Source organism: Nesoenas mayeri, assembly GCF_963082525.1.
Source record: "Nesoenas mayeri genome assembly, chromosome: 3".
NCBI lineage: Eukaryota > Metazoa > Chordata > Aves > Columbiformes > Columbidae > Nesoenas > Nesoenas mayeri.
In genome coordinates, this window is record NC_137544.1 from 23,965,548 (window position 1) to 23,984,491 (window position 18,944).

General features: G+C 34.6%; 1 protein-coding gene across 1 annotated transcript in view; it reads right to left on the minus strand.

Moving 5' to 3' along the window:
• Positions 1–18,944, minus strand: part of CSMD1 (CUB and Sushi multiple domains 1) — a gene marked incomplete at its 5' end in the record, with an annotated part of 1,071,510 nt that overhangs the window by 833,453 nt on the left and 219,113 nt on the right. Inside the window, one exon of the mRNA XM_080341955.1 lies at positions 17,539–17,755. Within this exon, the coding sequence (XP_080198081.1) occupies positions 17,539–17,755 (217 nt within the window). The remainder of the gene's footprint in view (positions 1–17,538; positions 17,756–18,944) is intronic.

Genomic DNA, 18,944 nt, shown 5'->3' on the forward strand with positions numbered 1-18,944 from the left:
GGAAAAAAAAAATGTTTCGTCATACCTTTAAATTCACACAAGATTATGCAGAAGAAATCAGAAATAAAACTCATATTTCCTGGTTTTTACTTTCTGTCTTTGCATGCTCCTCTCATTTCTGTCATTTTTTCTACTCCTTCCAGTCATTCTTGTCCGCTAAGGAAAGCAGTAAGCTTTCAAGTGTCTTTGAAGAAAAAAGATATTCAGCTGCAAGTAATTTTGTTCAAAGTTGTCTTCCAAAGTCTAGTGAACCACAAGTTGACTATTACATTGATATTTCTTCCAGGTCTCCACAGCTGATGTGAGAGCGAAGACTGCCATACGGCAGTCCTGTAAATATAATGCTAACTGTGACTGACCAAAACAAATGTATTTAATATTTTTACACCAAGAATAGCTGCAAAAGTTCAATACAAAAGTAGATGAAAACCAAACTGAAAAACATAACCATGTAAAAAAAAATCACCATCTTCGTACAGGAAAATGCTGTCACACACGCTTTCTCAGATGTTTTATGGAAGTTAATGATGTCATGAAAGACTGGCATACTAAATGGAAGAGTGGGAATGTAAAAAAATTCTATTTGTCAGGTAAAGAAACTACTATCAGACACCAAAGATATCCATTTGGCTTAACTTCAGTGGGGTCATTAAATAAAAAAGGTCATTAGTTGTGTGAAACACTGCAAATCTTATGTCTGTGAGACTTCTATATTATTAATAAGGAAAACCAAAGCTTAGGGTGATCTACCTGTTTTAAAGAGGTAGATTTTAGCATTTACTTCAAAGTAGGTTTTGTTTACACTTCAAAGATTTGAAGCAAAACCAAAGGCTGAGGAAAGCAGGTGCTGCTTTTACTCCTTTTTCCACACATGAAGGGAGTGGAGAACAAAAGTTTCCATACCATAGATCAGAAAATGAAAATGTAAAGATGGTTAGCAATTCATTTCTGTTCAAAGCACTTCATGGCAATGGATCTGTGACTTCCGAGAGAACTTAGACAGGTTCCTCCACAAAAAAAACAAAACCAACAGAATAATTAATAGGAACCAAGGCCTAAAGGTAATGGGTAAAGCCTTGTATCACATACTATCAGGCACAGCTTAAATGTTTCTCCATCTTTCACTATAGTGAGATCTTTCTGTTTTGAGGGATTCTACTTCTTATATTTTATTTGACCTTGCTGGTTACAATTAGCATAGATATTTCAGAAATTTATTGAGTTGATAAAAACTTTCACAGTAAAGAAATTCAATTTAAAAAGGAAAGATTAAAATGCCAAGGTAAGACATTTTTAAGTATGTGGTCTGCATCTCTCATCAGTGCAAATCAATTACCACTTATACTTTTGAGCAAGACGAGTGGAATTGTTTGTGTAAGACCAACTGAAATAAACCTGCAAAAGAAGTGAACGTACTTCCGGTCTGTATGGAAATTCAAATTATTAAATTAGCTAAAAATTTCTGCAAAATGTTGGGAGGGAAACATGTATGGAAGGGATTTACTGGGTATGAGAGTTTGTTCCTTTTGCTTCTAGCTACTGCTTCTTAACAGTATTTTTGTTTCCAAGCTTTAATTATCTTCTTAGCAACAGAAATTCTATCTACTTTCTAAAAGCTCTCTGTCTTACAAGAAAAACAAAACCAAATCCAAAACCCAATCCTGTCTTCTTATCAGGTTACTGATGGGAATTAGATTTCTAATACCAAATTACCTACTTCTTTATTCACTGATTTCATTGGGTAATTGCTGTTTGAAAGTTGTCCTAAACCAGAATCTTCCAAGATTGTCTTGGAAACACAGAAAATATATAGGAAACATGTATTATTTTTCACCAAACTTCATTTAACAGTCCAAAGAATATCTCTTTCAATATTTTCCAATGAAAATGTGTTTGTCAGATAATTTCTGATACTCCTGTTCCTTATCCTTACGCCAGTTTCTCTGAATTTATGAGAATGCTAAACATGAAAACTGATATTACTGAAGATGGAGGATATGGATTACGATATAATTGAACTAACAGGAATGTTTCTGATAGGGAAGGTTTCACATCTGTAATTTCAACCCACCATATGACATGTGGTCCTTCCTACCTGTACCTAGTGGGGTCCCTCAAGGGTCAGTACTGGGACAAGTACTATTCAATATATTCATCAATGATTTGGATGAGGGAATAAAGTGCACTGTCAGCAAGTTTGCTGATGACACCAAGCTGGGAGGAGTGGCTGACATGCCAGAAGGCTGTGCTGCCATCCAGAGAGACCTGGACAGGCTGGAGAATTGGGTGGGGAAAAATTTAATGAAATATAGCAAGGGCAAGTGTAGAGTCTTGCATTTGGGAAGGAACAACGCCAGGCTCCAGTATAAGTTGGGGAATGACCTGTTAGAGAGCAGTGTAGGGGAAAGGGACCTGGGGGTCCTTGTGGACAGCAGGATGACCATGAAATAGCACTGTGCCCTTGTGGCCAGGAAGGCCAATGGCATCCTGGGGTGTATTAGAAAGGAGGTGGTTAATAGGTCGAGAGAGGTTCTTCTCCCCCTCTACTGTGCCCTGGTGAGTCCAAATCTGGAATATTGTGTCCAGTTCTGGGTGCCTCAGTTTAAGAAGGACAGGGAACTGCTTGAGAGAATCCAGTGCAGAGCCACAAAGACGATTAAGGGAGTGGAGCATTTCCTGTATGAGGAAAGGCTGAGAGAGCTCGGGCTCTTTAACTTGGAGGAGACTTAAGGGTGACCTCATTAATGTTTACAAATATATAAAGGGTGAATGTCACGAGGATGGAGCCAGGCTCTTCTCGGTGACAACCAATGATAGGACAAGGGGCAATGGTTACAAACTGGAACACAGGAGGTTCCACTTAAATATGAGAAGAGACTTCTTCTCAGTGAGGGTGACAGAACACTGGAACAGGCTGCCCAGGGTGGCTGTGGAGTCTCCTTCCCTGGAGACACTCAAAACCCGCCTGGACACATTCCTGTATAACCTCATCTAGGTGTTCCTGCTCCAGCAAAGGGATTGGACTCGATTATCTTTTCAGGTCCCTTCCAATCCCTAACATTCTGTGATTATGCTGGTAGCTGGCATTCTGCCCATTCCATTATAAATTGGTTTAGGTATTTAAACAAAGACAAAATAATCCCTAATGGGCATTTCCCAGCTTAGGGATTTATATGGGTTTGTTACCTGCATCACTGCGCTGGTGCAAGGCAGTAGGGCAAAGTGTTCATGTGGGAACCGGGGGCCCAAGAAGACCAGGACCACTTTTATAGTCCAAGCATATAGTTGTATCAGTTAAATCATACTGTGAAACTATATGCTAAAGACTTATCCACCTGCTGATAAATATTAATGCACAATAAAATTAAGCATAGTACCTATTCTTCACTGATTTCTCACTCTAACTATAAATCAAAGGTTAGATTTTTTTTTTTTTCTCAAGTAGAATAAGTTCCTTTGCCTAAAGGCACTCTGCAGTTACACCTATGAAGGTATAATATTTTTCAGACAGATAAGAGCCATAGTCTGCCCACACTCTGAACCAGCAGGAAGCTTTGTAGTTGCACGCAGTGCCACTCTGAGCACAACCGCCGTGTAGAGCAGACTGGACTCTACTAATCACTAGGGGATGTTACGCTTCCAGTGCTGAATGTGGGCAGAATGAACTAATACCTTCAATCTCCTGCGAGCAAACCAAGCATTCTTACCCATCTAGTTAGTACAGACTAGTGAATGCTCTAAATTCACACTGTGATTCACCATACCTTCATTTCTCTGGGCAGATGAGCCCTAATACTTTAATTCTTCTTTTGTGTTCTACTTTGCAGTAGTCAAGGGAGACTGATTGAATCAGTAAAGTCTGAAATTCGCCCCAAATAACACAAAAAGAGAAGCCAAATATATAACAGACAAATACATGCTTACTATGTACTTTGGGCTTTAGTTTAGACTCAGGTCTGTCGGAAAGTAATTTACATATAAGAACAAAAAAACCTCAATTACTGTGGAAAAAGCAACAAACAGAGGAATGAAAGAATGATCAACATTAAGGTAATATAGATGAAAATGGAAAAGGGAGATTTGCTTTATTCAACAAATGCACTTTGTCTTCCTGCATGTACTTTTGAATGCTAAAATTTGACACTTTAAATGTATTTTACTACATTATTTATCCTACACATGGATTTCACCAAAAAAATTAGGAGATGAGAACATAAGCTTGTTTCATCCCTCATCCAGGAAATAATCAGAGAATAAAATCATTGCAGAAATGCTCGTCATTCCAACTAAAGATAAAGATATTATTATGGTTAATCAATTCACAAACCCTTTGTATTAGCTCTGTCACCCTGTTTGTGCACCTGCTGTTTTTCATCCAATTTGGGGCAGAGGCTAATGTCTAGAAATTTTATTGATTTTTATACACAAAGAAAGACACATTATATCCTTAAAAGAAAATAATTTAAGTATGATGACTTGAAAAGAATATGATGTTAAATTTTGGGAAAAATAAAAATTCCATAAATCAATAGATCACTTTGTGACTGCTGTGCTCTTAGAAGAAAGCAAGTTGCATCTCAAAATCTGATTACTGCTTATCAAATTCCTCCAACAGAACTAAAGACACAACTCCCAGAAGTCCATCTGGCTTATTTATTGTGCTATTGTAACTCAGCAGAATTACTTCCTTTAGTCCATAGTTTAGAGAAGACTAGAGAATTGGTTTTGCAATCAGTAAATAACTCTTAAATAATAAAAAATTTGTGGAATCAGTATATTATTCCCCATTTTGATGGAGAATTCGAAAGAGTTTCATAATAGGCAATTTGCAATAATCAGGGAAATCAAGCAAGGCTAACAGGTGTTGCCAGGAGTCATTTGTTGTACTTCTCTTTATTCCTGTCTTATCCCTTGGAGTGTCTTTCTCCCACCAAAAATGAAAGAATGCCAGGAGATAACCTTGATCTGCAAGAAAGTCTGCCCTTTCTCCCTGCTGACAAAAAGTCCATGCAGAAAATACCAAACAGTGTTTATTTCTCTGAGAAAGTTTTTGGCTTTAGACTGTTGATTTCTTATTTTATTTAGGCTGGTGAGAACATTCTGGTTTCTCTAAGGATCTATCCACACAAAAAAGTTAAACTAGAATGTTACAGTTTTAAGCACTATGCATAATAGAAATTCCAGTGATTAAACTACCTTATATCTTGAACTTTCTTCAGTCTTTACAATAACACAGTCCAAAAATTAATCCCTTAATCCAATGTCCTTATTGCATAAGACTGATCACCTCGGTAGCATATACCTTGTGTACAGTTGTTTCCTTCTAAACCCTATGCTGGAAGGATCTGACATCTTCTTACTGAGTTTCCCTCAAAACTGTTTCAAAGAAATCCACATTGTCTTCAGTTGTATCAGCTGACTGCAGTTCTGCTCTCAATTTAGCTCTAAAATTCACTCCAGCATAAACTTGATGTAATTAACTAAAACATAACAGTTTTGCCCTTCTAGGATTACAGAAAAAATACAGCCATTCCCAAAAGAGGGAATGTGAGGCCTCATTCAGTCTCACAGAATCTCTATTCCTAATCACCTCACTTAGTTGATTAAGAAGCACAAATGTTTGAAACAGTTGTGGTGGAGGAAAAGAAAAACATGAGATCCAAATATTAACCTATTTTCTTAATGGTCCAAGATAATCTGAGCAAAGCTTTGACTCTGTTATGAAATCTTTCTTTAGGTAGTATTTGGGCACTGCTAGTCCTTGCAGGTAGCAGGACTGAGCAACATTTCTATGACTCAATGAGGCAACAGAAAGATATTTTCCAGAGACACACTTGTCTCTTCATCATCCTATACACAAGCACATATTGTAGGCTGCCCCAATGCCTCAGTGTTCCTTTGCTGTGAGATAATATACTTACTGCTCTATATCCGTTTTATTTATCCCGTTCAAAGATTCAAGAGGTGTTACGTCAAAAGTGTGTCTTTTATTGCCCATAAACATCACTTTAGTGTTAGTACAGCTGCCTTCATTGCATCTGTCTTTACAATTACAAACAAAAGACTTGATTTAGCACATACTAAACTGCCTTATTGTCAAGCTGTGGAAGCTCCACATATACTGGTATCTTACTTCCCTTGGATTATGGTCCCAAGGCTCTAAAAACCTTTAAGCATAAATAAAGTTAAAAGATGCTCAGAAAATACAGATTTGCAGACCTAGCATTTTGAAAAGTGTTTTATGAAAATAACAAAGGAGTGTGAACACTAACAGGATCTCAGAGCCAATGGAAAACAACCTTGTATAGATATGGAAATCCTGATACACGGACAGTAAAATTAATTTACTTACCTGTACTAATAATATTTTATATTTCTACAGCTTCCACTCAAAGACCTCTGATAATCTTCTAAATATTAAAGTATTTATCAAGAAGGCAGTTGTTAATGAAAACACAATTTTTCACAAACAATAAATCAGAGATTACATGATATTTTAAGATGCAGAAAAATCTCTTAGGAAGTCTGCTTCTAACAGCTGTCTCACTGAGGTTTTTACTTCAACTCAATCACACAGAATTACGATAGAATGAATGTGAAATTTCGAAACTTTGAAAAAACAATGAGTTATATTGAGTTAAGATGACCCCAACCAAGTATATTTCAGGTAACTTAGGTTTGGATTTCTCATACATGTGGCTTTTTAGGTGCATTCATTAAGTAATGTAGCATACTCTGCATCATGTAATGGAGTTATACTCTTCACATGTTGTATGCTTTTTTTTTTTTCCCCTCAAATTAATTACAGTTTTATGAACTTTTGAAATGCTTGACTAATGAAGCAATTTCAAATATAAAATGTGAAAAGGGTAATAAAATAACAAAGGAAGTATTTTAAATTCAATTCTGCAATGAATAAACTTTATTTAAGCCCTATACTAATCAACACATCATGTAAATACAGCTAGTATGGACTATTAAAACAGGCAAAGATGTTTTACTCAATTCATCTTTATAGCTATCCACTTGAAAAATCAAGCATAAGGTCATTATGTAAATTACTTATGATAATTAAACCTCAAATTGGAAATTCAATAACTCAAACTCTGTCTGCTCATACCAATATTGTACCACAATACATCCACCAGTGTGCTTCCACATCGTGATATCAAATGTCTCTAGTTATGATAAACCGAATATGTAAAATAAGCAAAATAAACAATTTTAAAGTAATAAATTGATTCCTAAAATATCATTGCCACAAAACAAGATAGACAGTTTTAGCTAAAGCTTTAGCTAAGCATATTCATCCTTCTTTTTTAGGCAGAGCCTTCCTACACATGAGCAACATCTCCGAGCATAGGAAATTAAAGCTTATAGTCAAGAATGCATTAACGCATTCCTCTTGAGAAGATACTGTCAGCTCTATCTTGTGCTTATAAGCTTGGAAAAACTTATTTAGTCTCAATGCAGAAAAAAATCCTCTCCCTCCACCAGTGACAAGATAGAGTATTTGAAACACAGACAAAGAGAAAATATTGGAACAGTACTAATAACTAAAGAATGTGTAGTATTAAAATAACTTCTCCTTTCTGTGGTCTGTATCTTGAAAAGCTAAAGTTGACAAGATTTCCTTTGGCAAAGCTTTTATGAAAAGAATGAGAGAACCTATGATTAATGGTTGCAACAACAACAAATAAATGAGGATAAGACTATACTATGAAAGCAAGCTAGAACAGTTAGTAAAAAGCTGCCAAATATTGTGCATAGCTTTGAAAACTGGCTTTTATAAAACAAATCACTGTGATAGTATTAAAATGTTAGAAATTAGTGCTTTATTTTTAATTTTAAAATATATTATTTAATAATTGAACAAATTATGTATTTGCCTAAGCCTACAGGAACTGCATCTCCTCTTTCTAGTTTCTTTGGCATTGTATATTTTCAGTTACATGTAGTATAATGTAGTCCTATGACAACCATAACATACTGTTCTTCTGCTCCTCATCTCTTTCTTATCTTAGGAGTGGGAGAAGTGCAGCATTTGAAAATGAGGATTTCAGAAGCAGCGTTTTAAGGGGGGTTCAGAATTCCTGGCTGTAGATTTCTGTTTTTCTCACGGAATCCTTCTATTATGATTTTATTTTATGTATAAAAAGTGTTCTTTAAATGCTTTGTATACTTTAAACTGGATCTACTCTAAGATCCACATCAACATATATTTGAAATCACATTAGTTAACTAACTGTCCCTTTCATATGTGTTTAGTGCTTTTTCATTTCCTCTCAAGTATCATAACTGGCACAAAAAATTCAAATAAATATTCTGAAAGCCTAGTTCATGGTTAAATACTTTTTTTCCCCTCTAATTCTTCATAAGATAAATCCTGTGTGTCTATGGAGTTTGTTTGCTTTTTGGTTGTTGAATCCTAGTCTTCTTGGAATTAAAAAAAGAGCATAGATGTCTATAATTTTCAGAGTTTCACCAACCTAGTTTATGTCCATTCAAGTGCATTCTCTTTCCGTTTTTCTTCAGGTCTTCTCAACTGATGACTCACAATACTCATGTTTAAAAGATGCTCTCAACAAAAAAATGACAAGTTTTATTTTGGCAGATGTGGGAAGATCATGGGTGGGAAATCTGAAGTAAGACCAGGAAAAAAAGATAGGTAAAACAAAAAGGGGCAATCCAAGCCCCACATTGAGATGAGTAATTTCTTCAGGTAGATGGAGACAAAAGCTTTAGGAAACCTTGGATTTTAAAGAAAAAGCCAGACACAGACCAGCTGTGAAGCCTCCAGGTGATGGGCAGACAGTGGCACTATCAGTCACAATGATCCTTCAGCATTTCCAACTTCAGTCACTGCGGATCAGCCACCAATGCAATCCAAAACTGGATCTGGGAACCTTTCTTTAAAACCACAGTTTCTACTCTTGTTAAAAGGTCTTATTTACACCTCTTCTAAAATGACATTGAATACCCACTATTTTAGTCTTTATTAATAAGATGTTTAGCTGATCTGAACTTTAAAATTCAATTTGCTAGACAATTGCATAATTTTGTTTCTATTCATAGGTGTCAATATATGTACTTCTACGTCATTGTGCACTGAATGCTGTGGCAACTGCCTTCATTTTAAGTAAGGAATTCACATGCAGACTTCTCATTCAGAAGCTTAAAACTAGCTCCTTCAATCTGATATTAGCTACTCATTCACTGCTGGAGTGTAATTTTTTTTTTATTATTTTATATGTAAATAACTTGCTTTTGTTTCCTCACTAGAGAATGTTGAGTTATTCATGCTAATGTATTCTTTCATCATTTTTTTTTCTTAGTGGCAACCTTTTCCAAAGTTGGAACATCTCACAGCAAGCAGAGAATCTAACATCTTTTTCACACAGCATGACATTAGAATATTTGGCTAAAGGCCCTAAAACATTAAAAACAAACAAACGAATAAACAATCTTATTCATGATCTTTGTGTTTACTTGTTACACTCAATTTGCTCTTTCAAGCTTGTGGCACAGAACAGCAATTTTGATGGCTTAGTGTTTTATCTTTATAAGGAAAGGGGGCCTTTTTTCAGTTCCAGCCATTTTCCATGACTTCTACAGGGAGAAAAAAAAAAAAAAAAAGAGAAGCTATGGCCAGAGAAGAAGAGGTTTTTCCTCTCAGGTGCCAGGCAGTGCCTCACGTTCTGTGTGCCATAGAACATTTATTGAAGGGCTGCACACAGTAATTTTTAATCTCTAAATAATATAATCTTCTTTTACTGTACAAAGAGAAGCTAGTCTTATTCAGTGACTGTGTTTGAAATTTCAAGTGTATCTTGCAATTTTTTTTAAACTCTTTTTCAGAACTTCACCTCTTTCAAGAAAAAAGCAAAACTCAGGAAAAGGTATATAGTATATTTTTGTATTACCTCTTTCCTATTTCAAGTATTAAATAAAATTAAATGTGGCACAAAAGTGATTTGTGCAGTGTTTGATAGATGCACAATAACACTGCTGCTTTATTCATAGTTTCAGGGAAATACATTTTCAAACAAAAGTTAGCAATCTAATTAATTTACTACGTTATTTCTTAGCTGATATCAGCCTTTGAAAGACAGGACAAAAAAAACCAAAGATGACAAATATGTACTAAAATGTATATTTCCCAACACTGTGGTTTGGTTAACTTGTATGAAATGAAGGTCACTTGACCATTTCCCTTGATATTTTCTAACTTGCCTGCACCTGTCTCAGCTGTCTAATGAATTGTACTCTAACTGAACACCTGCAGAATTCATTCCTCAAAGTATTAATGCCTTGGACTCTATCTAAAACATTTTTGTTTCATATCACTGTTTTCTCTAATAGAAAAGAGAAAACATAATAAAAGGAAGGAATATTTAGCTTTTAAAACAATTTTCTGTTTTATAAATTTTAACTATGAGTGATTTCCATAACACCCCTATAACTCTTTACCCCTTGTTATGTGAAGTTATGCTAATAATCACTGACTTCCATGGTATTCCTCCTCCACTATAAGGTAAATAATTTTTCTTATTTCTGTTGTTAGATATTGCATAACCATCTTCCATTTGATGAAAAAGCTAAGGCAGATTTAAAACAGAAAAAAAAGTATAGAAATTATTGCAATCACTGCCACAAAATGATTTCTGATTAAATTTTCTGACATATGGCAGCTTAAATGTAAATAAAGACCCCATATTTTTAATCAGAAACTTGAATCCATTTTATTATGGGTAATTAATAAATGATGAGACATACATACCTTAAATCTGCATCACATGGTCCAGGGAAAACCTTGCATGGTTCTCTTCAGAATCCCTAACTCATTACTTCTTAACCACAAATGAAGAAAGAATCATAGAATCATTTTGGCTGGAAAAGACCTTTAAGATCGCTGAGACAACTGTTAACCTAACACTGCCAAGTCCACCTCAAAACCATGTCCCCAAGAATCACATCTACCCATCTTTTAAATTGGCAGTTTAGCACATCTATAATCTTTTTAACACATTGCTTCTGGTGTCCCCCACTTCCTCTTCCCTCCCACCACCATTCTTTGGTTCTCACCTCTTCACTCTATGTACCCCACAATGCTCTTGCTATTCTGCCTGTGAGCCCTACAAATATGGAAGGTTTTCCTTGCCCAAACAGTAACATAGCTCAGTTCCAGGAGCAGGAAAGCGTGGTTAAGAAAATCCTAACGTCATTCTGTCACTGTGGAAATTAAGAGATAAAATTCACTCTCCATAAAATAACACAATGGAAGCCACACAAAGCAGCATGTAAATGAGGTCTGCAGATGGAAGAGAACACTGATAAATCAATGAAAGGAGTAGACTGTCAATAGTAATAAATCTTCTCTGGGTGCTCTTCCCTGACAAGTTTATATTGAGCCTAATATCAAAATTTGCCTTCCCTCAATTCATTGAGTTGAATGGAGACGAACATAAATAGTTTTCACCCAAATGAAAGTATGGGCACAGGAATAACCCAGGACTTCAGAAATATATTTTAGTCTCCATTAAGGCGGAAAAACATCACTGTCAAAACCAAAGGCCCCAAGCAATGTCAGCAGATGCTCTTTTGAATATGAACAGGATGAAAACTAAGGAGAGTCTCTAAGTAATATCAGGAGCTGCAAGATTGTGAGAACACTTGTCTACAAAATTTGTTTTACAAGACGAATTGATTGTGTGTGACTGGCTCACAGGGGATGCTGAATTTCCACTGCAGCAATTCAGAGCAGAGGGACTGCAAAGTTCCTCTCCAGTGCCTGAACATTTCTGATGCTGTATCTGTCCCATGATCATTACATTCTGGCCCAGCACAGGGTGACTCAAAATTGGATTACGATCATACAGTCAATAATCACAAGACTAAGTTAAGGCAGGCTGGTAATTAGCAGATGACAGTAAGAGAACATTATTCACAGTTTAACCTAATTACATGGATCAAAAATATGACAAATCAGTTATTAAGTTTTATAAAGCTATTTTTCTTTTAATTTGCCACTCAGTTAACAGATAAAACATGGTTTTTTTCTCTCTAAAACAAACAAGTAGTCAAAATTTCTTTGTAGCATACAGGTTATTTACTATTTCAAAAGTTATCATAGTTATATAGAAACTCTGAAAAATCCCACAATAAGGCTGTCCAGTAACCAATCTCAAAAGGGGACAGATTTTGACAACTGTATTTTCTTCTCCTTGAGGAGTCCATCTGCAAATATTCTAAAGGCTGTAATTTAATTGTTACCTTGCAGCCAGAATATAAACAAAGGGAACAGACTGATCTCTGACCAAGAGCTGTCAAAACAGTCACTGTATAAGCAGCATTTATGGATGGTGATCAGCAGGGCTTCTGTGCATAATTATGTCAACATGTATCATCTAAAATAAAAAAGTCTCTTTTTGACCAATATGAGAGATGCAGAAAGACTGATATAAAACTGCTTTTTGTACACTATATGTGTTATATAGGTGACAGATAATAATGGTAAGAAATTGCCATAAATCTCATAAATTAACATATTTAAGAGTAAAAAATCATTACACAAACAGCAATTGACTTAAAGTTATCACCTGTCCAGTCAGAAAGTTTTCTGAAACTTTTAGTGTCAATTGTATCATGAAGCTTTTTAAGGTGTATCTAAGTTTTAAGAGCTGTAATTCTCCAAATTGTGTTTATCTGGATTCTTAATGGATTCTAGTATCCTAGTCCTAAGGAGTTTTGAGACAAAAATGAATGTTAGTTCTTACAGGAATTTATCATATTGAAGTGTCAAAATGTGCATATATTGTTACTATGCCAAATAACAGGGGGTTTAGGACCTTCAAAAACCATCACAGATCAAGGGGAAATGAAAAAATAAAACTATCTCAAAAAAAGGTGTGGAACACCAAATTGCGTACTTAGCAGTGTTTAAAAACTCTTACAGATTTTTGTACTTCTGCAGATTACAAAGTCATCAGTCTGAGAGAACTGAAGATACTTCCCATTAAACATCATAGATGTCAAGCAGACATCATACCAGTGAATATAATTTTCTTATACTTGGCCAATACTGAAGTAACATTGAAAACTTATTCTGAGATTTCAGGTAAAGCAAAGATTTAAACTGAGCTCTTCAAAACCCAGATACATGTGCATCCACATCCACAATGACAATTTCTAATTTTCTGTGATTTTGCGGCTAAACTACTTGGGTAATATTTACCCAAGGTGTTCTGTTTTGTAAAATAACTAATATAAAATCAAGAAATTTATAGACGTTTGACTCAGTATGATCACTAGAATGATTTTTTCAAACTGAATAACTAATGATTTGTAATATATACATATGCAGTCACAAAGAACAAGGGATGCAAATGTCCACCTCTCAACTGAAATCAAAGATCTATTTTAAATGTCATGTGAAACACTAAAAAAGCTATTAATAAAGAGTAATCTTTCTCAGCAGGCTACTGTAAAGTATCTCTAAATACTGAGCAATGCTTCTCTGCTTTATTAGAAAGGTGTTTATATACCATTTTTTATTATCCTCTTAAGTCAAATTTCATTGCATAAATCTGAAACAGTAAGATAACCTAACACATGCTAAAGTTTCTAAAACTCTGGAATTAACATTTTACAGAGCCACATTTCAACTTTCCCCTTCTGAGTCCCTTACTAGTAATGCTTTTGATGGTGAAACCCTACAAACAAATGCACAAAATCGCTGCTGTCACTTATACAGGTCCAGTTTGAAAAGTTCAGAATAGGCAAAGAAGCAACACCTGTAAATTCTCTGAAGATGTTCTATAGCTAGTTTCAGATGAAAAAAAAGAGAGATCTACCTTCACAAAGGACAAAGAAATTAAGCACAGCTACATTGTCATTATGGTGAGTGTCACATTCATTTTTTAAAGAAAAGCATGCTGACTTAACCACATTACAAAAGCTTTAAGCAACTGATGCAGAATTTTGCAGTATAAATCCATGCATTGCTTTGACTTTTTAAATGAATCAAATATATTTTCTTTAAGAAATAATAGTTCCTTAACTGTGAAATAGATTTTCTTAGGTGGGAGATCAAACAATATTCCATGTTATTTTAATAGTTTACCACAATTTAGTATCAGCCTAAAACATGTAATTAATATGGCCTATAGTTCTTGGTGAAGTAGCTTGTTGTTAGAAAGCACACTCCTTATGTTACTTTCTATTTATTAATTTTTTCAGTAAATATTTATAGCTTGTAGACTTGCCAACAAAATAAGTAAGCTTAAGATTTTTAATTAGGAAGCTACAATTTTTGAGAATAGGATTTTTATCTTTTTACTGTGAGAAACAGATTGCCATATATGAGCTTGAACCTGCCAGTATTATACACATAAGTTACCTTTCTTCCATTGCCTGCACTTTTTGCTGTTGCCAGAAACTATCTGTCAGTATTTAGCCAATCAGGTCATAGTTCCTTTCTTTCCTAAAATAGGTATGTGATATAAAATGAATAATATTTTAGCCCTCTATTATAAATGATTCCTTCTTTCTAATACTTTAATAGGTGAAAAAGCCATGAAAAATCTGATTAAACATAAAAAGGGAAATGACAGTCATTGATAGCCATCTCTACTGGCAGGAACTCATTAATCAATTTGCCTAGTCACACAATAATAGTTTTCATTTTCTTACAGATGTACAAAATACTAGAATATCCTGATGAAATTTTTCAATAATCTTGTTCTACAAATTTGAACACTAACTGAGTTTCTGTTACTTCGTGCAGTGTTCTAGTTAAGCTTCACCTGGAAAAGATGTATACTATACTCATGCATATACTGTTTTCTTCACAAAATAACCAGCTCACACACACACATAGATTTTTACCAATTTTTGAACTGAGATATCTGTTTTGTTCATAATATACAATGAAATTAAATACCTAACTTTGTGTTTGTTTATACAGTTAAGACTACAGTACCCTACAAAGCATTATCATAACAGGTGGCATTTGACAAAAAATTTCACTTTTCCTCTTTTTTATATTTATATTTATATATATATATACACACATACATATAAAATCATGTTTTGTGTTCTATGAATTTTACACTAATTAAAAAAAAAAAACAATAGCTGTAACAATAGTTTTGAGAACAACTCTTGATAGCAGACAAAATACTTATACAGAATGACAGAATGTTAGTTTGATTTTATCTAGAAAAATAAGATGTTAAATATCACTTTTTTAGCACCTTATATTTTGTTTACATTGTTCTTCCTGCTACTATCTGACTTCTCAGCCTTCTCATAACATAGCTTACAATAACCTATGATGGCTACCATGTGTAATTTGTTCTTTAAATCAGTATATGCTTTAATAATGCACTAACCAAAGAAGTTCATGTACATCTTACAACCATGTTTTCCTCTTCCTCCACAGAAACAGGTTAAAATAATCTATTCTTTTCCCTTTTCATTCCAATATTTTTTATATATGTTTCTATATTCTTGGGTTTTACAATCAATATATAGTGAAAGTGTCCTGGTGTACATTTAGCATACAAAAGGTCCTTCAGGCAGCACAGTAAACTAGTTGAACATACTACTAATTTTTATCTAATTTTTCTTTAGCAGCTGAAAAATATTATACAAAATATGGGATGAATATTACTTTATGATAGCTTCTGAGTGCTATACAGTTAAACAGCTATTTTTAAGGAAAACTTCCAGGTTTTGCATGATGGTTAAAAAAATATGATTACTCAAAATCTAGTAGAGTATTTATATCTATGAAAAAACAAAACAAACAAAAAGCAAACAAACAAAAAACCCCCATGAACGACTATAGTTTTCCAATTTCTGCTGAATGAATTTACTTGAAATATGCAATTGTAGAGGGGTACACCTGTGAATGTGCTTTGTGCAACAGTGGGTATGTCACAGGATATGACACATGTCAATAGATACTCATGATTCAAATTCTGCTTTTTTAACCTCTGCATGCTGCAAAGTCAACAAAAGTTTTTTAACTTGTAACACCATTTATGAAGGTAACTAACTGGCAAATACAAGCAAGGATAAAGAAAACATTTGCCTCATTGTTGGAAGTTGGAAATTAAATCCTTGTTTTACTGAAAACAGTGGCAATTACAATGACTTCCATGAGATCAAGATCATACTTAGGAATTTCTGTGTTCTACACTCATATCCACAGAACAAAAGAGTTAGTGCTCTTCCTTGAAACAATTTTCTACTTACAGATTAGTGCAAAACAAGCAGGCATATTAGCTATTGATAATAAAAACATTTGACTGGAAATGAAATATTAATTCTTGTATAAAGGTGATACCATTAAGTATAGTAAATGAAGCACACATATTGTGCAACTCAAGCATCAGTAGCTCAGTACTGTCTTCCATAGTTTTAAAAACTTTTTAAACTGAGTAAACAATCAATCAGAACATTGTTCTTGTCAAAAATACGTGATGATACTCACTAAAATGCGGAACAAATTGGTGATGTTCCCACATTTGTTTTAGTAGTATAATATAAATCAGCAGCACGTAAAAGAGTAATCAGACAACAGAACTGACAGCAACATTTTACAGTGCTCTAAAATACTCATGCTTGAACAGAAAATGACAGAGCAGCACTGATAGCAATGTTTGCTTTCCAGCTCTGGAATCCAGACCCAGCAAATGACTGAGGAACTCAATTAGATGACTGCACCAAAATCTGAGGTTGTGAAAAGCTTCAAGGTCAAAAAGCTTCCATAGAGACTCTTTGCAACCTCAGTGGGATTTGGACGTATAAGACACCTAGTTTCTGATCTTTAATGGTCCCTAACTGCTTAATAATTGTCTTTACTGAGAGATGGAGAAGAATTTCACTTTTAGCAAAGCTCAAATCATCTTCAAGGAACCTGAAGGATTTAATCTGGCAAACATTTCCAGAGGTTGCCCAACACCCATCAGTGAGACTGTGCCTTTCACAAACTACTTTATGATCCACTTCTTCTGTGCTACATTTGATGGGAGACCCTTGGGCACTGTTCACACAAGCCGCATACCCATCCTCTGACTCAAATATTGTGGGCGTGGTATAAAAGTAACGTGCGATCTCAGTAAGAGTTCTTTCAAACACTGGGGACAGGTGCCTTCAGGAAAGACTCTCTGGGCCAAATCTGGACAACTGGGGGACAGTTATATAAAAATAAACTACTGTAACATGGATACTCCTGTGCTCAGAGCTTTTACCAAAGCTGACCTTGAACTGTGCAGATTTTAAGTACAACTAATGCTACTGGTAGACAACCTAGGGCCATAAAGATCTGTAACTTGGATAAATGTATTTTGCTGTGAGATCTTGGGACACTGCTATCCCCTTGGCTGGGGAAGAACTAAGGAAAGAAAATATAGTTGTAACATATTATCAGAATAACTATTCCAGAGAGAAAAAGAGAGGTAAAGAAAGAGAGACAGAAAGAAAAGAAAGGAAAAAAAAAAAAAAAAAAAAGACATCAAAAAGTTACCTTACCTCACTTTTAAATTGCCTTGCTGTGGCTGTCCATCGTAAATTGACAAAATATCAAAATCCTCCTCAAGGGCAAAAGTATGAAATGACAACTGTATCCTGTTACGTTCTCCTGTGATAATGATCCATGTGCAGTTGGCATAATTTGGATAACCATGAGGAAATCCAGGACTTTCTATAGTACCATTTGGTCCCTGTACCAAGCCTCCACAGTTCTGACCTGGAAAAGAAGAAAAGAAAACATGTATTTTGGTGATCTTCCCCTGCCCCAGTATATATTCTTACATGAGAAACTATATATAAACTTAATTTCATAATATTTTTTCTAGATTAAAAACACCACATAAAATTGCATTTATACTATTCTTCCCTCTGGATTCAAAACCTCCATCACTGGATTTTCTGAGACACCTACCACATTTTTATGCAATGAATCATTATTTGAGGTTATGTAGTATTAACAATGTACGACTTATCATCCAAATGCGAAATTAGCCTTGATGCCATAAATTCAACAGACTGACAGTTTTAATGTCAAAGAGTGTTCAGAGATTTCTGGTGAACGCCATTTATAAAGTTTTTATATTAATACTAAAGTATTAGAGTTTCTGCTGTTCTGAAACATACTTTCAAAGTAGAGAGCAAAAAAGAGATGCATATTAATTGTGCATCCTGTTGCAACAAACATTAAGATTTTTATACTTTGAAAACACAGTAAAGTTTCTGTGGTATAACATTTTTAGTGCCATATATACTGTGATCACCAAAACGATTATGTTTTTTAGGATTCTTAAAAAATAACATTAATAGTTTACTCAGCAGGCATTTGTGTCTGGTTTGTACATCCTACAGACCTTGTGAGGGTATGGTAGCTCATTAATGGGAAGTCCTCAACAAGAAACCTTGACTTATAGTGCGCACTCTTGCTAATTTCCTACTTTATTTTGTTAATCCCACGTACAATAATTGTACTGACTCAGAGCTGGAGAGAAGCGTTAATGAGATATTTGAATAGAGAAAAATTTAAGGACATTCTGTGCACTGTAATGTTTGGATTATTACGCACCTTTTAAGCACTTCAGAACAAGTATAATCCCAGCATTTTATTGTTATAGCTAAACTGAAAAAATATTTCAGGTTGCAATTTTATTTTTAACTTCCCAGCAGTAGGTATCTGAGATTGAATCCTTCAGAGCAGTGCTGTCAAATGCATGTGGGAAGTTTCTAAATCTTAATAAAATGGATTTAACTAAAAGGATTTGCTGCTAAAACTAAAGAACTAATAAGTAATGATTTTCTAATAAATTTCAAATATGACAAAAGCTCTAATGAACAGATTAAAAGGCTACAAGGATTCAGGAAGCCTTTAAAGTAGAAATCTTCCCTAGTATATCTACCAATTGATTCAC